Source organism: Phaenicophaeus curvirostris, chromosome 9 (assembly GCF_032191515.1).
Source record: "Phaenicophaeus curvirostris isolate KB17595 chromosome 9, BPBGC_Pcur_1.0, whole genome shotgun sequence".
Taxonomy (NCBI): domain Eukaryota; kingdom Metazoa; phylum Chordata; class Aves; order Cuculiformes; family Cuculidae; genus Phaenicophaeus; species Phaenicophaeus curvirostris.
The window spans coordinates 6,998,108-7,019,890 of record NC_091400.1 but is presented as its reverse complement, the minus strand read 5'-3'; the positions used below and the strand labels follow the sequence as shown (position 1 = coordinate 7,019,890).

The window sequence follows — 21,783 nt, the reverse complement described above, 5'->3', positions numbered from 1 at the left end:
TTAACTCATTTAGAGCAAGAGAAAAACAACAAAACCAGTAGTGATTTCCTCTACCACTACTAAAATTTAGCAAATTGTAATTCTTGCCACAACAGTAAGAGCTTTAACTCCAACAGTCCAGAGTCATAAACCAATTAACACCAACTTCCCCTTCCCAAACTTCTACTTAACCTCTCTCTCTGATGTGTGGAGTACAGCACATTCAGTGAGGCAAGAGGAAATGGTGGATTCTCCTTTAAGAGATTCACAGATATGTCCTTAGCTATTACAGAGTCAATATTCAAACCACTTCCTCATTCTTGGAGATTCCAACCTGAGAGAAGTGTGAAACACCATGAAACAGCTGCCAACACATTTCCAATCTACCAGCGAACAGGGGACTTTTGATAGTGATAAAGGAAGACCTGCACAAAGCAGTGGAAAGAAAAGTTCATCTTAGTTGTGAAATCAGTCACCAAAAGAAAGAGTGAAAAGTTTGAAGACAGAAAGAGGACAGTGTGAAAGTGCACCAAGTTCTTCTTATTAAAGCCCCTCACAAGACTAGAATGGGAAACTGAGATACATAATTCAGCCAGATTACGTGCTTCAGTAGGAACTCTGCTCGCAGCTATTGGGATCAAAATAAACATTCCCATTCTGAATGCAGTGTGAGATACTCAGTATTTCAATGCAAGCTCTAATGCAGCACTACAAAATCCCACAGTCCTCCACACTGGTACCCAACAGACCCTGTGTTGCTTGACCAGACACTAGACCTAGGTGCAGGATGGTAAAGCATCATTGAGCAGTTTGGTTCAAGTACTTTTAGAAGACAGAAAGACTGAGGACAGAGAACTTGCAGGTCCCCTGGGACATCAGACAGAGCTGCACAACTCCCAGCGCCAGCAAGTTCAGGGTAGCTTTTTACCAGGGTCCAGCTCAGCAAGGACCATAGCCAGGCAGGGCCATGGGGAGCTGGAGAGCAGCATCCCAGAAGCAGGAACCACTGGCCCTGAAATGGGGCCCTAGATTGGTGGGGGAGGCTGCTCTGGGTCATTAAGGGCTATTGGTGCCCTCGGGGCCCTAACTACATGAAACTGGGCGTAACTTTTGCAAGATCTGATATTAACCGCAGCTTGTGGAGGATGCAGCAAAAAAGCCAAGTAGATAACTCACACATCACCACAGAGGAGACTGAGGTCAAGTCAGAAAAATTCTGCATACAGAGCAACCCTAATCTGGATCAAAGCCAAGGCCTTGTGTCTGTTGTTAAAATAAACTGCCCTAACATTTTAAAAATAGTTTTACTGGTTTACTGCCCTTCAGTCACACTTACAAGCCATGAACCACTGGTGAGTCAGGAAAGAACAGGCGATATTGCAGAGAGATTCAGAAGGCAATAGGCAAACATGAGAAATAAAAAGAATCAGAAGAAAAAGCACCCTCTCAGCTGTAGTCATTTAAGTAGGAACACCACGGAGAAAAGCTCTTAAGTGCAAATCTTTCTTATTGCAGCGTTACTTTCACTGGCACATGAAACGGCAATGATAACAGGCTCAAAAAAAACTTTGAAAATAAAGTTAAAAGATACATGTAACTTAAAACTAACATCTTTTCCTACACAGAAAGGTTAAATTGTGGGGTTGACATTTGCATTTGTTACGTTGTCAACGTTTCCTGCCTATCAGCCTATGTACAAACAATATCTAAAGATGTCATCTACATATTTATACCAAAGGAGTTTATGAACAAGACCTGTCAGTATATTTTAACACCTTTCCAAAATGTCAGCTTTCATCAGGTATAAACACAACATGTTTAATTTATTAGTTTGGTTTAATATAAAAAGTTGACAATCACATGTCACCATAACTATTGATAAGGTAAATAAGGACTACACGAAAACGTCAAAAAGTTATTAAAATATTTCTCAGCTTCCTGAACCAGATTGGCTTTATTGGCTTCCCTCAGTCAATAAGTGCATCACACATTTTTCTTCATATGGCTATTTTTGAAGTGAGGTGTCCAACAGTCAAGTTTACAGACAAGACTATAATTCTTGGAGAATGTGAATTCTATTTTGACCACTTTGGGCAGGGGAAAGAGCTTTGTTTAATGATAAAAAAACCCACAGAAACTTGTTCATCTGTATTTGCACACACACCAAAGATTTCTTTTTCTGATCTAAAATATACTAAGCCTGCATAAAAGTTAAAATATAAGGCATAAGAAACTTTGAATACAGCTCTGAAGTTGAGCAAAGCAATACGTTTGTTTCTGCTTTCTACAGAAGGTGCTTGATTCAATTCCAAGAAGGGGAACGCTACTATCATAGGTCCATTTTCTTTGTTTATAATGTCAGATGGACAATCTTCTCTCTAGATACTTCCCCCTAAAATGAAAACAAGGGAAGCGCAGCCTCATTTTAAGAATTTCACCCTTCTCACCACTACATTGCTACACACCTCACCAATTGGTCATTCCAGACTGATTGCAATAGTTTTCTCTATAGGAAAAAAAATATCTTATTCACCTGAATGCAAGGATAAAGTACATTGTATGGATTAGTTCAAACACTCCAGCCCAGGACAAACTCAGGCCAAATCACAGACAGTAGCACAGAAGAGTTTAAAGGCAGGGGGGAAGCACGGGATGGGCTGGCCATTGACAGCATCTCTCCTTGCTGGAAAAGGGTTTTCTTTTCTTCAGAAACTCTTGACTCTACACCTCATTATAAGACATGGAGAAGAAATTTATTATTACACAACCAAGCCAACACTAAGGTTTGATACTATGGACATCAGGAAGTATTACAAGCCACTGCCTCTTAACTATTCTCTGAAACTTAGCTGGCAGGAATAAGGATAGTGATTACTTAGAATATATCAGATATGCTGAACATGCCCTCCAAGACCCGATCTGGATTTCCTGTTGCTTAGATAACAGGAATTTTACTAATGCATGTCACTTCTGCGTAAAAATCACAAATGTAGTGAGTAAAGTTGGGAACACAGATATTAAATATTGTAAGTATCAAGTGACTAATCTTTTGTTGATGTCAGAAATTTAACATTGAAGACCTTGAAAGTGCACTGGATACGAAGGAAAACCAGAGACTCTGTTTAGCTGTTCAAATGATAAGTAGGTGAAATAACGAACACATGATCCAGCATAAGTGATCTTTCCATATCAAACTAGTTGAAAAGACAATTTCCAAAAACTAAAGTAGTCCAAATTTACTAATAACCAGATTTCTGGCTATAGGAGCACAGAACCGAATTTCCTTTGATTGAAAGATGATATGAGAAGGGGAAATGGAAATTTCCAAGGAGTCCAAGTCGTCTACAAAGGAAGGAAGGACCTCAAAAGATAGACTTGCTCCAAAAGGATACATTTAACTACATCAGAACAGGCAGCATCTTGGAGTTATTTCACTATTGTTTCTGCAGTGTACATGATTTCAGGTTTTATTGCAGAATAGATTCTTAGACCACTAAGATCCTTACTTTAACATGGTTCAAAGCTGTCTGAAACACCAGTCTTTGGTTCAGACACTTAATGTCTGCTTGGTGCGCATCTGAAATGGAGTTCCCAGTTCATCTTCCTCAAAAACCAATCCTATCCAGACTCACATGCAGTAAGTGAGGCAAATTGGGGGATTCACTTCAAAATCACTGTACTGCCAAACCAAAGACCACCGCTGTACATGAAGCCCTGAGTGGGAGAAAAGTCCTCAGGAAAGATGGGTTTTAAACATAGAAATAGTGCAATAGAGTACTTTTTAGGTACAAATTAAAAGTCAAAACTTTTATAGTTTGTCCCAGAAAGAGAAGCAGAAAAATAAAAGTGAAAATGGGGAGGGAGAGGAAAAGGTTTTCCTTATGTTCATTCTATGATTCATGCATTTTAAAGGAAGATCTCTTCGGGGCACAAGTGCTGAGCCACCAATCTGCATTGCTGAATGCTGGAGATGTAGTCATGAATGGAAAACGGGGACCTTAGTAACACATTTGAAACCAACTCCAAGTACAGGTCAGAAGAAAGATGCAGCCCATGTGCCTTCAGCTGAAATAAAGATCTAACAAGAGGACACCATGACAGAAGGTGAGAAAAAGACAAAAGGAGCAATAAGGGTTTAAAAAGCCTGGAAAAGCGATTCAGGTTAGCAACCCCTAACTTAATCCTGACCTTTCTGTAACTTTTTACCTTGATTTAGTTGACTGAACTAACTTCGTGGGAAGCTTACACAGCTGAACCAGAGTCCGATTTCTCCTGAAGACTGGACAGAAAGGAGAGGAAACCACATGATCACTTAGGGGTAATTAATAACATTTAATCACAAAAAATACAAAAATGCAGTGATTGCAAATCAAACTTTTTTTTAAAATAAAAAATAATCCTACAACTATTGTTAAGACTCTGTCTAAGCATTATTAGTTTTCCTCCAAACCACATTAATTCTAGATAGATACCTCACAGTCTTTTTTTAAGGATACTAAGAATTTTAAAGAATGAAAACCTGTAGTTTCAAAGACAGACACTAACGGAGCAATCTATAATACTGAAACTAACCTGTATTTCTTAAACAAATAAAAATAATCACATCAACGTAACAACTCAGCTCATTGCACAGCTCTATTCAGTTCATAATCACTATCACAGTGCCAAAGAGCTGTACTCATGGGTAAGAAAGCCTTTTGTGCTGGGCATTATACAAATAGGGATCCCTATGTCAAAACACTTGCCATTACATGTCCCAGAATACCAATCATCATTATGGAAAGTTACTTGTTAAATTTTGAAATAAGAGAAGTTGCTTTGATATTAATGCCATTATTCTCTCTTAAATCAAATATTAAATACCACTTTTTTTCCCAGTTGGCGATAGTCCCTAGCAAAGCTTATAGTTCATTTTAATAATGGCTTAAAGTCGTCTACTCATGAATCAGTGGAAAAGAAGGTGGTATCTTCGTTATGCAGGAGCATTTTCTATCTAAGGACCAAGCCAAGACCCACTAAACACAAAATGAGTCTTTTCTTTGACCTGCCAGAATTCACATTTGTGTTTTTACTGAACAGGTACAAAGTCTGCAATTGCAATTCAGTGTTTTCCAAAAGCTGCCTAACATGTTTCCACACTGACCAGGAGGTTAAGTCGGCAAACATTACCCTTATTCATTCTAATCTTAACTTCTATGAAATTAAAAAAAAAAACAAAGGACGTGTTGGAAAGTTGTGGGGATTCAGAAAATCAGCACAAATGCCACTCAGTGGGAAATGCAGAGCCCACACACACACTGTCCAATTTCTTTTTCTTTATACAACAGGCAACAAATATTTAGTTAGCAAAAACCTTTTTTTCCTTAAACTCATCAGAAGCGGTTAAATGTTACTATAGCAGGAAAAATTACTCTGTTCTACTGCTGATGCCAGAAGCCACCTGCTGTACTCCCTTTTATTATCTGTTCCTTATATTTCTACTCTATTTTTCATTGATCAGCTCTTTTAGGAGTGAAACCTCTTTAATATTTATTAAATATTGGAAAAGGCTTATTTTCCTAGCACTGGCACCCTAAAGGCAGTTTGTAAAAAGCAGATGAAAAATAAGGGAGGCGCTATATTTGATCCACTTATTATAAATGTATACAAGCATTAAATTGTCAAATGTCCAACTTACAGATCCTCTTGCCTTTGCAGGGATTTCCTCCTCAAGTGAGTGAGAACAGCAAGTTTAAATAGACTCTGTGGCCAAGAACCACTTTTTGTTGTGGTTTGTACAGCAGCTTTAAGGGAAGCTGTCTTTACTGGGACTGACTACTAAGTGATTACAGAATACATATAAAGAGTCACCAAACAAAGGAACAGAAATATTCGCACTTTTTTCCATATGCTTCACATATAAGAATATTACAAGGAGGGGGTGGGGGAATCATTCCAATAAACTTCCAGCTGTATTTTTTCCTTCCTCACTAGTCTTAAGCCACAAAGAAGGCAACATCTCCACTGGTGTAGAAGTCCATCTCCTGTGCTAGCCAGTTTTAAAGAACCATGAAGTTCCTTCTGTGTTTACGACTGGTACCAGAAAACCAGCTTAGAGCACAAAATGGCAAGGCTTTATCAAAGAGAAAACAGGCTGACATTGTGTGGTTTCCTTAGTAAATACCATTTTTAAATACGTGCAAATTGTAAATATTGAAGAAATTTAATATTTTTCAGAACAAATGAAGTTGCAAGGAAATAATGTCCTATCCAACACTGAAGACATCTGCATAAGTATCTACTTTGTTCTTGGTTACAGTTTGGGGGAAGGGTGGCAAAAATTTACAATTTTGGTCAACTATACTTTGTAAGCAAAAAGACAGAATTAACTGACTGACTGATTTTCCTTAAGAAACCCTAACAATATCAAATTTATACTAACATGTTAGCTCTTCACAAAGACTTTTAAATCCATTATAGTAGATTACTTAAGAGAAAAGCCAGAAAAGGAATTTAACCAAACTGTGTTTGTATTGCACTAAATTTCCGTATCTCACTTTTGGAAGCCTGAGATCATAAAAATAAAACTATGCAAAACATGTTACTTGGCAACTTCAGTTTCTTGTAAAACACACAAAAGTTAACACATGACATCACTAAAACAGCGCTATGGAAAGCATCAGAAAGAAAGAAAGAATACATCCATCACTGTTTGTTCACTTTGCTTATTAACAAACCTAGAATACATTTGCATGTACAGGATTTTTTTAACTGGCACAGAAGAATTTTACTATGCCAATAACATTACCATAAATTTATACCCTGTCTCCTGCTACTCTATAGTAAAGGTTTTCAGCAAGAAACAAGGCAACTAAAATATTATTTGTAGTAGCAGAATATAATGAATGCTATTATTTGTAATGTTTGACAGCTGTCTGACAACCAGACATACAATATATTCAGTTATGCAAAGAGATTTTTTTATGCTCTAAAAATTTGCCTATGATGCAATCGGAATTTCAACAAGCATTTAATATGTAATGATCATATAAAAATTTCCCCTTGAATTCTGATTGAGAAAATATCAAGATGAAGCACAGACCTCTTTAAGTTGGGTAGAAATAGTTACTTTTAACAGCAGTGCTTATATTTCAAGTTTCATTTCATGAAAGCAACAGAACCCAGCAAGCAGGCAAAAAAAAGCCATTAACCACTCATTTGCCAAACTAATTTTTGGAATGGGACAGTTAATCAGGCACTAATAAGAAGTTCACCATTCACCAGACAGTAACTTCACCATAAAGGAAAGCTATTTTTGACCATGGCAATTAGTCTCCTCATGTTTCAAACACTAAATTCTATTTTCACATTAATTTTTAAAACTATGTGGCTTTAACTTAAAATAAACTGTACATCAAAAGAATGGAAAATAAACAGCCAGGAACACAATTTGACGAATTGGATTTATTTAGTTTATTTAGCTAAACAGGGTCCATTGGATCTCTTTAATAGGCTGACAGTTGCACTGGGCTGGTTAATAAAACATTCAACACAGTATCTTCAGCCAATATAGAAATGCAAATCCCACCAGAAATATTTTATTCATGAAACAGTAATTTCAGTTACTACCAAAGCAAAAAAAGAAAAAAAAGAAACAGGGAAAAAAAAAAGAGGGGGAGGAAGAGTAAAAAAAGGACCTGCTTTGCAAACAAACAGTGCCATCTAGTGTCACGCCCTGAACAAACAAATCAAGGCATCTGAAAAGGGCTATAATTAATCCTTGTAGTGTCAAACCGGTACCTTGTCCCTATTTTTTTGCTTAATCAGTAGCGCATGTCTCTCCCTAGTTTGCAGTCAAACACAAATTAACTTCATTCTAGCTAGGAAGAAAAAAAAAAGAATAATAACATGTTAAGGCACTCGAGAGTGCAGTTCGAGTCTGAAAGGCAAGTACATTAAAATGAAGGGTTTTTTTCCTCAGCTTGTCGGCTGCTTTTTCTTGAAATCTTTACGTTTCTAACTCACGATAGAAATCAAATCAAACTTCTTATATGAGTGAGCAATACAATGAAGGGAGGGTGAGACATGCTCTGTTCTGTTTTATTCGTTATTGCACCCAACACCTGCGTTCCAACTGCAGATCCTTTATTACTACTGCTATCAAAAGCAGGACAGTGACAGCTTGCTTCTTTTTTTTATGACAGGTAGGGGAGTATCACTTGACTAAAATAAGAAATTATGGAGAAAGTGGGAAACTTTAAAGCCGTCTTCTTTCTGCCCCTCAAAAACAAGCATCCACCTTCTGAGTATGAAGCCACTTCACTCACCAGCTCACTGCAAGTAATTTTGAGCACACATTGCTTCTACCACTATCTGCTGGGAGGAACGGCAAACAGATTTAATTCTGCTACTTTGAGAAGCAGATGTTTCAACGTAAGAACAAATTACACGGGAAATAGAGAAATTACAGTTCTCTACCCAGGAAAGGCTGATGTGGGCTAGCATCCAGTCATGTCTAAAGACCGCCAGGTAAGAAAGAACATTTAGTGAAAAAGGCAGAGCTCATATCAATTTGTTACATGCTTTAAAACATATCTTACAGAAGGATTTCATTTTGCCACAGAACACTTTTCAGTTTCATTTAACACAGAAACATTTTGTGTGAAGGGAGAAAGGAAAGAGGCATGAATGCTTTCAGTGCACTGTATGAGTCAATACGCCTTTCATTCATAGCCCCCAGCCAGACACAAGAATTATCAGACTCGCCAAATCACTTCCTGAAAGCACCTTTATTTGTAATCGCTCAGCCAAGTCTAGTGCTTCACAAGCTGGTTTTTCTTAAAATCACATGCATCACCTCCACCGTAACAGTCACTGACTTGCTGAAGGACCAACAAACAGCATGGCCCAAAACTCACCAGCCTTACCTTTGTGTGTGAACAGATAAGCAACAACTCTAGAGACACACACGGAATTTCCTGAGTAATAAGGTGAAGTCAGTTAAGAAAATAATCTAGTTAAGGAACTAATTTTATTGACATTAAAATTATGCTGCTTGGTTGGCCTTACACACCATGTTATCTCTTCACACACTGTGTTATGAAATGCATCTTACTGGTCAAACATGGGAGGATTCCTTGTAAGCAATACTTATGGAATTATAACATGCAGGAGGTAAGGTGTGCTTCCCTGGTCTGGCCTCTCAGGAATCTCAGCTGAGATGATCACAACCCTTTAGGTTAATTACAAATTAAGCACATTAGCTCCCATTCTTCACACTTTCACCTAAGAAAATGCATATCATCACTAGTAAATTCCATAGTGAAATGTAAATAAGATGTAAAGATGTAAATAAGTTAGGGTAAGTTTTCTACAGAAGATCTAAGTTATACCACCTCTTAATCATTCATCAAAAACTCAGTTTATGTCTTGAGTGGTACAAAAAAACCCTAAAGAGTGTTCTTCCCTGTTTCACTTTTTCCCTATTTAAAACAGAAGTATCATAAATAAAGTCACTGCTGAATGTCAAATGCCTGCAATTTCTTCCACTGCGAACCCACTAAGGTGGGGACATCAGTGAAAACAAACTGAAGACAATGTGGAATTTGCTCCTATAGAAAAGAAGCTGGCCTAATGGTCAGCAGCAGCCGAGCAGACAAACATGTATCAGAAGCTTTTAGAAACAGAACAGAGTTAAAAAATACACTGCCTCTGTACAGAGCAGAGTACAATGCAGAGGCCTGATTACTTATCTCAAGAAGGTGACAGTATCTGTAAAAATGGGACAGTAAAGAAACTTTTGTTCACAAAATACTTTCTCAAAATTAGATTGTGAAAGTACATGGCCAGGTACTTCAAATTCTTTCTTCTGAAATGTAATCAGTTCAATCTCACGTACATTAAAACAATTCCTCCAGATCCCTGTGCAAAAGATCTGTACTACTCACATTGCAAAAACTAATCTGATTTCGTAAGTTTCCTATGTGTCAACAAGATCAGGTTTTCAGTACAGGCACACATGCCTGGCCGTGCAGGGGGCACATGCACACATGATGTGTGCACTTGGTGGGTTCCCTTTTTCTATAACATCATTGAGGTACAACTATGAAGATATACACCTCTGTCCCACATGTGGTTTATGATTTTGTAACTATAATGCAATAATGCTTTGCATTACAAATCAAAAAAATTCAGCAGCAACAGTCAAGTCTCTACACTTCTGGCTCAAACTGGAAAGCCAGGCAAGATGCTGGCCATAAAGATCTAGGCTGCTAACCTTTCCCTTGACAAATATGATTCATTATGCTTACAGCCATATGAATACTTGACTGGGTAGGTGACTGAACCTGAAATAAGGGTGGGGGTATTTGCAAAAGCAGCCAGAATATCACTGACACAGCTCTAGCAGCTGTTCAGGTGTCCTTCTGGACTCAGGTGGTATTTCAAGAGTCACACAAAAAAGCTAACTTTATCAAAATCAAATTCCACTGCATATCTCCTTAAAGCTTTTCAAGCTTAATACTAGTTGCCATTTTAACAATTATCTTAAACAGAACCTGTAGGAGATATGAAACGTGAATATCTGTCTTCACTATTGACTGAACTGAAGCTATTGTTAAACGCCAACAATGTTTACATGCTTAGCGAAGTTTTGTACAATGTATCTGTCTCTGGATCTATGACTTCTCTTTTTTTTTCACTTTAAGTTGAAGGTCAGAATAACCAAAGTCAGTACCAATTCTGATTCTCTAAAAGGAATTAGTACCGTCTCTTGGACTCATAAATTCTACTGGTAAAATTTGCCTCTGACCTGCCATGACAGAATAGGAACAGTTCCTGTGCCTTCTCTTTTATTTGATGGCTGGTTTTCTTGTTGAAGATACCCATCCAACTTTCACCGCTGATTATGTAGCACTCATTTTTGTAACAGGAATATTTCTGAGTAATATGATCGTATTGGAGTTTTTTATTTCCCCATCTATTTGAATGCCTAATACTTCAGGGGAAGCTTTTCCCATTTTTTTTTTCCCTTTCTTATGCTGCCCTGACGTTGAACCAGTAGATGGAACCCTTGCAGTGAATATCAATGCTAGCAGATAACCACATGTATGCTATGTTTATATAGTTTCAGTTTCGCATGAACTGGGATAGATTCTGGCCAAAGTACATTTATTAGGTCTAGAAAACCTTTTACCACTGCATATCCCCCACTTAAAGATCACTGGCCACTTTCAGTCAACAGTAAAGAAAAAAATCCTCTATTTGAAAAAAATAAACACTACCTATAGTCCATGTATTTAAAAGACTACAATAAAATATAAGGCTTTTTTTTTACATTCAGAACTTACTTCATGCAGTCACCACAGACATTCTACACCTGAAACGGTCAAAACCAAAACATCCAAAAGCTTAAACCGCATTGTGGTGCATTGGTAGGCGCATGAAAAAAAAATAAACTGCTCACAGGAAGACTGTTCTTAGTTTCAAGAACTCTTCAGGAGGTGATCCCAACACCTTAACCAAGGGAGAAGGCACAAGCACGTGGTCTGCAACTCCACTTCGGGCCACAAGATAGAGCCGCTAACACAGTCTCTGCAGAATCTGGGACTTCAGCTTTTGGGTCCTAACTGAACGAAACCCCGATATAAAAATGCAGTACTGGTCTATGCTATCGAAAATACGACCATAAACCCAAAATCTACATCTGAAAGTTAAAAAAGTCAGTATAAGATTTAAGAAACAGTTTTATTCTGGTTTGATACGTTTATTACATACAGTAAGCAAGCCTGAAACTTGCCCTTTTGAGGTGTGTGCAGCTTTTTTTTGCAAAGAAGTATCCCTTTATATTTGCCTTGCTCTCCTATTTCTCCCCAGGCATCTACTCCCCATGGAAGACTGCACAACACTGAGGTAAGTCAGAAACTGCTTCTGCCTTATGTTGAGGTGCAGTGCTTGCTTTGTTCATCCTCCCCATCTGTATTCAGAGTTCTACCTGAGCACTTTTAATGCAACAACTGAGCTGTTCTTATTTTCATTATCACCATTTCTCTCCAAGAGGGAGGGCCAAGATGGAGCAAAGTGGCTTTTTCCCCTCAGATATGATTTAATGCAATTAGTGGGTTACCAGCTATCCACATGCAACACAGCGTATGGGGTAGATGTCATTTTCTCCACACATGCCTCTGGACTGCAGAACACTGATAACAAACCACAAGCATGACTCAAGATAAGAAGGCTCAGCAATGAGGGGAAATAAATCTACTATATGCAACTTGTTCCTATCTGATTAGTAAGTTAGAGTCTGGAGTAACTTTTCTTAGTACAGCTCAACTAAGCTCAAATCCATATTTGTCAGAATATATTCCTGGCATAGTAGAGTGCATAGGAAACAACCACTAAATATTCATTAAGGTGCCACAGTATGCAGTAAATAATATCAAAGTGATGGCCCAGTGTTTTGCCATTTTTACATATAGTGTCCAAGATCAAATAAACTCACAAATTAGATATTACATGTCACAAATAAACCCTAATGTTGTTTGTCCTTGTAGACAGTCCACATGCTCCACATATCCTTCTCAGAATTTTGAAATATATGGCTGCGCTGTCGTTTTCTGTAACTCCTTAGATGACGGCAAATTCTCAAGACTCTACAAGGCATGCAAAGAACCACTAATCAAAACTTATGTTCATTATAATGAATACAAAAGAAAACTACCAGTCCCAATTCCGCACTCACTTTGTTTGAAATACAGAACTTATTGAAAAAGACTCTCTGCAGGGGTATATATTTTCTGCAATTCATTTCAAAGGGATTATTTCTTTAAAATGAAACACAGACTTTGAGACGATTGAGAAACGTCCTCTGCTTAGTGCACATGCTGCTTCACACAGGAAGAAAGGCCAAACCAAATACAGTGGGATTCAGCTGAGGTTACAACTCAGTTCATAAAGAATAACAATTAACTTTGCAAACTCACATCTGTGTGTCTTTTGGAAAAGCAGAGAATTTGAGTAACAAACCCATAAGCTGATGCTAACCTGAAACTGCCAATATTATTCCCCAATTAAGAATTTTCCTTCATCTATGAAAGTGAATTAATTTTAAAAGTCATTAGATCTGCTTTCCCTAAAGGCCTGCTAAAGTACTTAGACAAACTCTATATGCCTTGCTTACAGTCAAACAGGTCACAACTCATTCAGGACAATATTCAGGCAGAACACTCAAAAGCAATTTTATTTCAGAAAATACTTTCAACTTCCTACCTTCAGCAGCCCTGTCGCTTATAGAGTTAAAACAACATTTCCTTTCCTTCCTCCTTTTCTGTCTTTGAACTCACAACTGAATCATTCTGTTATATTGTTTCCAACAAGTTTATATTTGACCAGAGAATAATCCAAAAAGGATTCTCAAACCCTCCCATAGAAATTTAGAGCAATTTTAGTACTTAGAAACTGGAATTATGCAGGGAATTTCATTGTAACAACACCATTTTCTACATAACTCAGATTTTTCCAAACATAGCTGTTGTGTTCTTTCAGTACTTTGCTCCATCCTTCACTTTTTTTCCTTAATCTTCTGCTGAATGCCATCCTTGGGCTTTGGGCTGCTGTTTTTTTCCCCTTATTACGATCTGTTCCTCCCCTTCTCATGTTGTTTTTGCTCCTTCACTCTGAGCACAAACTTAGGTTGTCTATTTTGACCTCTCATAACTCCTAGTACTCTGATGTATTTCTTCCACGCACGCTTATTTTTCCTCTTCCATAAGGAGCGTCCAGTCCGGAACTCTCCCATTCCTTCTTGCCTGGGAATATGGAAGTAACAATTTCCATCTTCTGCCTACACAGAGAAATGGACCAGCAACAAATATACACTGACAGTGAATTCTCCCACACCTGAGAAGATAAACAACATTCATCACTAGTCCAGAAACTGCTCTCTCCTAGAATCCACTGTTTAGCCAGTAGAGCCATAAGCACTTCCTACTGGGGAACAGCATGAGATTGTCTCAAAACTCTGATGCCAGTCTTTTTATCCTAACATTCCTCAAACTTTACAAAATTGTTACCATCTTCTAACTAATACATTTTTGTGCAACTCCTCAACTTGGCAGAAGCACAGAGGAGTAACAGTCAGCTGGATTTTCTGGCTGCAGGTATAAACACAGACTCGCATCCCCTGAAGGAATAAAGCATTGCCAGCCACCCGAGAAAATTCACAATTCTCCAGTGAATGGAAAATAGTACCAACAGTTATTTCTTCCTCCCTACCCTGGAGAAACCGAGCTGCTGTCAATTAACATAGCATTTTCTTACATTTTGCAATCCCTTTGAACTTTTTCAGGATTTCAGGAGGAAACAGTTTCGTCTCTACGTAAATCTATTCAGTGCAAATTCTAGTCACAAAAAAAGGACTGATAAATGTGGCAGCAGCTCACAGACAAGGGAATCTTGTTAGTTTGCATCCATTACATGAAAAAATGTAGTATTTATAACTGATTTAACAAAAGCCAAGAAGAATCTAAGTGCAATGGAAAAGAAATCAAAGTCCAAGAAATGAAGTGCACATGAGAAACTATATTCAAAACTTCCACGGATTGGAGATTATATTGCTTTCAATGTTAGTGCCCACATTACTACAAGCTGTCTTAAACAAATCCATTCTTTTCCACTCATAGCATATTTACATCATAATTTAAGTACTAGTTCTGATGTTCTACAAGTCATTCCTTGAGGAATAGGATTAAACGCTGACTATTTTGCCTACAACAGGAACACTCACGATGTTTAATGTCACAGAAACAATTCGGATCTAAGGCAAATGGACAGAAGACTAGCAATCTGAATGTTGGTATGAGACCACTACAAAAAGAAAAGCTTCTCTTGCCCAGTTTGGTTTTCATTTGTCCATAAATACAGTAAGATACATGCAGAACTCATCTCTTGCATTAGTCAAAAGTACCCTCTCGGTTGCCTGAATTGTTATATTTAGAAAATGCTTATAGGTCCCTTCCATATGTAATACATTAAAAACTCACGAAATCAGCTTCAAGTTTTCCCATTTCTTGTTTGTAGCTTCTCATTCGACTGCTGTACATTCCTCGGCTTTGAGGTGGGATCTCTCGAACTTCAAGTTCCATCTGCTCCAGCTAGCGAGTTAAAACAAAGATGACACATGTAAACCAACAGGATAATTAAAGCAAGGATGAATTTACCTAAGTTGTTCACAAATACCAAGAAATGTTCCTTCTTCCTCATAAAAAATGTTGTTTATTCCACAATTCTGCAATATATAAACAATTATCAAAATCTTTACACATCTATAAGTCAACAAACAGGCGACAAAATTCATATTATTAACACTTGAAAGGAATAATTCTAGCAAAAATTTTCTGAATTTCAATTCAAATGAGATGAACACGTTTTATTACAAGAAAATAGTAGAACTGAGGTTAAAAAGCTACCTGCAAATGAGCAAAGTTCAGAAGAAAGTCTACCTCCATCTGGCTTTGTGGTTTTGGAAACCCTTCGTTGAAAAAGGTATTTTATTTATTTGTATAACCACACACATGTATGCCTATACATATGTATATGCGTATATACATACATAAATACATGTACTTATATGTGTGTATATATACACACATTTAAAGTTAGATTTACCAACAGCCTCTACGATTAATAAAATAATTCATGTTTTGTTAAATACAACTTACTCAGCACTATTACAAAGCCTTATCTGACTGCCTAAATCTACATCCCAAATTTTTATGTAAGTATATTAAATAGCTGAATTTCAGGGTTTTATGATAATACTATTCAAGAACTTCTATATGGGTGAATGTATTAAAACCTCAGAGATAGAATATATATATTTCAAAAGCTTTTTCTATTTATTCTTGCGATGTAGACTACTAAGGGGCCTGAAATGCAAGAATATGGCACCAAGGCACAGGAATCAAAAGGAGTTATAAACCAGAGCTGAGCTGCCTGCTAATTACCTGCTCACTGGGCCATGGAGCCTCCTCTACATGGTGCTGTCTGTTTGGGAATTCTATTTTGCACAGCTGAAGAATCCCTTACCTCCTTTTTAAAATCTTTCCAACTTACTTTAAAAAGATAAAAGAATACCTTTCCTTGGTTGCCGTAGGTACCTGAAATACTATTTACTCACCTCCTACTGATCTCAGTCAAGCACTATGGCATTGGAACAGAAATGCCTTTCAATTAGGGTCCCAATCTACTGGTTACAGGTCTTCACAAGGGACAGCTACAGTCTATTCCTCTGTAATCGCTTTCTTACACTTTGAAATTTTATCCTCTTATCACAAGAAAAGCATCTGAATTTAATCAATGGAATTACCAATTATACAAAAGTCGTTCCACCTGATCTATGCTGATTACACAAAACGATACTCAACAATAAATTGAAAAGAAGATTTTAATTAAATAGTCAGTAATTAATTGAAACATATAAAGCGATTTCTAATTGCATCCAGTTCTTTGGCTGAGGCTTAACTTTCCAACAGGGTATTATAAATTAAACCGACAGCTGGAATTAATGGCTTATTTCTTATCAATTTCATCTCAATGTATTTGATCTCAAATGTTCTATAAACATAGAAAACATTCCTCTTTATGTATATATAGTTATATGGGCAAGGTCAGGATATTTTAATGAAGTCTCAGTTCTTATTTAAAAATGAAATTATCTCCCAGTAAATATGGAATTTATAGCAAGGATCAGACCACAGTCCATGAAATCCAAAATGTTCATTCTAAAGGGTCAATATCAGAGAGTGTTAAGGTCCAAGGACAATGATGAAGCATGTATACTTAGGATGACCAATGTTGCACACCTTTTTTTTAATCATGAAATTAAAGGGGTACATTTTGCCTCTGGGCTGACAAATTTCCATGCAAAGCCATGCAGAAGATAATGGTACAAGCAGGTGTGAACCTAAGTGCAATCTAATTTCATGCATCTGCACCTTCATTACTCATATTATTGGTCATAAAAACATTTTTCATACACAAACAAGAACAGAGCTAAATTTTACTTAAAGCTAAAAATAACCTGGCACTTAAATCTCAGTCATCTGTAGAAGCTCAAATTTCCTTCAGAAAATTTAAAAGCTCAAACTTCTGTTATGGCCTACGTTCAAACTTGCCACCACTGTGGTGCAGCTGAGCATTTTGGCACATAACTCTTGCCCAAATTCATAAAACAGGCCCCACCCTTAAGGCTCCTCTGAACTTTAACCTAGTAGGTTTGCTCCTAACAACACCCAGTACGCTCCCAGCTCTGAATACAGCATAAGCAGCACAGCTACTGGCATTTCCATTCAAAAATATGACAGCATAAGGTAGTGTTGCTGATGTTGTCCACTGAGACCCCAAAATACGCCTTCCCCTCCCGCAGGAACTCTTCCACATTAAATTCCTCTGGACAGTTGCTAGTACTTTATGAAACTTATAAGCCTTGCTATTTTATTCTGATTCTAAAGTCTTGGAACTAAAATAGGCATCTATACTAAAAAAAAAGTGTCTAAATAAGAATAATCTAGCATTTGTGACACAGAATTTATGTGTGTTATTAAAAAAGCCTAGTGTCTAGATAAGAATAACCAAGTATTTGCAACACAATAGTCCTGTGATGCGTTCCTTATAAAACATAAAGGCAAGTAACAGCTTTTTCTTCTTAAGAGTTGAATTTCCCTCAAGAATGCTACTTCCAGCTCTTCTACCACATGCTAGATGTTATACTCAAGGAACTTCCCTAAGGTTATCACAACATTCACTTTACTTAAAAACCTGGAAAAAAATAACATTCAGACAGTGCACAGGGGATGCAGAATGACAGCATTGCTCTCCAGAGACCTCTGACTCAACAGCTCCAGCTCTAAAAGGCAGCCTGGGAGTCTGAAAGTTTTGGTGTCAGTTCTGCACATAGAGCAAATCAATTACACCAGTGGTCTTACCCAAACAAGGCAGACGGTGTTTCAAAACAATCAGTGGTAGGTAAATGTAAATAAATTACCTCTACCATAATATTTATAACACATGGAGCGTTATTTATTTCCTAGCCAAGTAGGAAATAAACAGAATCGGCTACACCCCACTTTGACTGCTCAAGACGATGAAACAAACCAATGTATGAAAACTTTCAGTAACAAGGACTTAGGTTTATTTTGGTTTTCTACTGTAGCCTTCAGTTTAAAACAGGACCTCTTTAATCAGCTCTGTTACTGCCACTTGTCTTATTGCTCGGCACCATTGAAAAGAGCCTGACCCCATTTTCTTGATACTCATCCTTTAGATATCTGTAAGTATTGATAAGATCCCCACTCACTCTTCTCCAGGCTAAACAGAACTTGGCCTCTCAGTCTTCCCTTGTAAGAGAGATAAGCTCCAGTCCCCTGATTGTCTCCATGGCCTGCGCTGGCCTCTCTCCAGTACCTTGTCTTCCTTGAGCTGGGGACCCCAGAACTAAATATACAACTCCAGATGGGGCCTCACTAGGACAGAGTAGAAGGAGAGGAGAACCTCCTTTGATCTGCTAGACACAGTCTTTGTAATACACCCCATTAGTTTAGGTAGTAACTAAACCATTGATTCAGGTTGCTCAACTACAAGAACTTTCAGGCTAGGAGAACAAATTTCCTTTCCGTATCCTAACAGCCAGATTACATTTCTGACACTAGATAGACCAAAGCCACATGCAAGCAACAAGCAAAGCAACTTCAGACAAGGGACTCTTGATGTGGGAAAAAGTCAACTTCAGCTGTCACCAACACCTTTGCTCAGTTACTCCACATCTACAGAACTTTACTTTCATGCTGCATCCAGATGGAAGATGTTACAGGCTGTAATAGGAACAAAATAATAAAAAAAAGTCATAGTTGCTTAACATGTAACTGCTTCCTTCTGTCACTGCAGACCACTAATTAATGCTCGGTTAACATGCATACTCTTCTTGGATCAGTAACCCCCAATACCATCGCTCCTCGAGTTCAAAAAACTAAATATCTCCTCACTTGCTAAAGGAGAAAAAAAAATCTACTGATCTACAAGACAATCAGACAGATTAAATCAAATAGATGCATGGGTCTTACTTAAAAGAAACAGAGTCCAGGTGTGTTAATATTTAATTCAATTACTAAAGTAAGAGACCTAATCCACAACTCAAAGCCTGTAGCAGCCTGTAATAGCTTACAGTAATAATGCAAACATTAAATCACTTAACACAAGATTTAAAAGGATACAACCCTCTGGCGTATTTCATATCCTCAAATAAGTAACTATTTAAAAAATCTTATTTCATTTTCTAATACATTATTGTTAAGTATTTTTAACCACGTGTGTTAAATGTTACCACAAATGATACTACTATTTTCCCTAAGAATTTCCAGTTAACATATGAAAAGCCAAAAACCTACCAGTTCCCTTGCTTCTTCGAGCTGTTTCTCAACATTTGCAACCATCTGCTTCTTCTCATCTGAAACAGAATTGTGAAAATACCAATATAATTGTGTTCTTGTCATGACAGAAAAATATACCATTTCCAAAGCTTTTATATACCAGTTAAAACTGACCCAAGGGATTTATTCTGTGTGATAATGTCACACACTGTGATACCCACATTACTAAAATGAGACTGGAGAACCTTTAAATTCTTCTGCTTTGTAATACATCATTTGCTAGCTAGGAAAGCAGTTACAGCTGCTCCTGGTGTACGGACTATGCCTCAGCAAGCACTTGCTAGGCGTGTACAAAGGCATGAGAAGGCATGTACTTACACCAAACAGAAAAAAATATGGTTTAAGAACAAAGGCTTATCCCATTTATTTGCAAAATACGAGATGCACAGAATCAAGCATCCCACTCATAAGGAATACAGCTATTGAAGAAAAATGAGGTTTCCGTTCCTCTGTTCCTATGCCAGGTCTGGAACAGTTTCTTTTGATTCCACAGAAACAAAACAAAATGCCACGGAAACTACAAGAAAACCACTGTTTTCTAATAACAGCAGAAGTGTAAATTAGTAATAGAAGACGATAATTTAAAAAAAAATAAATCAGTTAAAAGATATATGTAGCATCATCAGCTGCAAGGATCCTCAGCAAGTTTATATCCCAGCTATAGAGAACACCACGTCTGACTTATGACCTGTCTCTAACCATCCATTCTCAGGCAGAGAATCCAATATGAACTGAGATTGTGTCACATCTGCCAAAAAATCCCAGTTGCCTTCCCACAAGGTTTGCTACAGCATGAAAGAAGACTGAGGAATGTTCAGTAACTTGATAATAAAAAAGTCCTCACATTGCTTAACTACTTTGGGCATTCAGGGGCTGCAGTACTGTCATTTGCATCAGGTTGTGCCCCTCTTCTGGCAACATTTTCCATCCTTCTGACTGTAAATCCACTGTAAATTGTCTCAATGAAGTTAACAAGAAAAATGTGAGCATACAACCTGTTACACCACTGTTTGCTTGAAACAAAGAGCATCGTGAGACACCTGTGCTGTTGGTTTGCCTGACGAAACAGATAAAAAGTGAATTGCACAAAAGTATCTCCAGTCACTGCTCCACAGAGATCATGATGGGTATGTCTATATTGGCACAAGAAACTTTATGGTGCGTCTTTAGACTTCACAGTCCAAATTCCTTTGCTTTTCTTCTACATGATCTCTTTGTATCCTGGAACTGATAAATCAAAGACCAAAAAGGACTATGTGATGTACTCCGTTGAACCTCTGCTGTCTACAGCCACTGACTTTCAAGTGGAAGCCCTTTACTAAATACATATAGTTCACCTTCTCACAGTTTGAAAGGCTTTCTTTTTGAGCAAACTTAGTGCCATAGGCAGGAATCAGGGGACGCTGAGGTAGCAACTGAAACCATAATTTCTGCCATATAAAGTAAAACATGCCCTTGAAATAACCTTCCTTAAAAGGAACAAAACTATTTCGGAAATGATTATATTGCTAAAAAGGTTTTGGTGAAGCACCCCCAGCACAAGCATGTTGTGTTTCAGCTGAGCCCTCCCACTGCTGTTCCACAGGACCCTGCATTTTATTTGCAGGGGCACATCCATCTACCTTCTCATTTACGTAAGATACTGTGCACTTTTCATTTAAGGACACATGAACACCATGATCTGTCCTCTTCAGTTACATACAGTGGAGTTCTGCCTGCAGAGAGGATCAGGTTCTTTACACCTTTAAGATAACACAGAGATCTTTGCAAATAACCAACTATGCAAGGAGTAGAAAAGCTGTCTTCTGAGGATACAACACTATGTCTGGCAAAACATAGCTAGCATAAAATCTTGAAGATAACTGTCTCCCTTCTTATCCTTGAAAGAGGTCCAGAATTTCATCAAGGAATCCTCTCTAAAAAGTTAGTCATGAAAAAACCAGCATCTTCGCAAATCTGGAATTCCCACTGCCACGTCTGGTGGCTTCTGCTGCAGCAGTAGATGTAGGAGATGCTTACTTCAGTGCAGCACATTTAGTTCTCTTTTAGCAACGTCTTTAATTCCCCGGCTTATCATGAGGGCACCCGAGCCAGAAAATGTAATACCTAGTGATTCATCTTCCTAACATAACTAAACCCCAAAAGAAAAGAGAATCTGCCACTTGTTTGCCTGCACATTTTAATTCTCCTACCCAGCATCCCAAAACAACTCTATGCTTTCCCATATTTGGAAGCCAGCAAGATGACAATGGACAAAATGAAAAACAATGCAAGATATAAACTACACAACACTGTTTTATTGAAATTGAAATAAAAAATTAAAAATATAGCAGCATAAAATAAA

General features: G+C 37.7%; 1 protein-coding gene across 4 annotated transcripts in view; it reads right to left on the bottom strand.

Moving 5' to 3' along the window:
- Positions 1 to 21,783, bottom strand: part of VTI1A (vesicle transport through interaction with t-SNAREs 1A) — a 272,765-nt gene that overhangs the window by 245,139 nt on the left and 5,843 nt on the right. For all 4 annotated transcript variants that reach the window (XM_069863298.1, XM_069863296.1, XM_069863299.1 and 1 more), the window contains exons 2-3: positions 19,398 to 19,456; positions 14,997 to 15,107 (exon numbers count right to left, since the gene is read on the bottom strand). In XM_069863298.1, the coding sequence (XP_069719399.1) occupies positions 14,997 to 15,107; positions 19,398 to 19,456 (170 nt within the window). The remainder of the gene's footprint in view (positions 1 to 14,996; positions 15,108 to 19,397; positions 19,457 to 21,783) is intronic.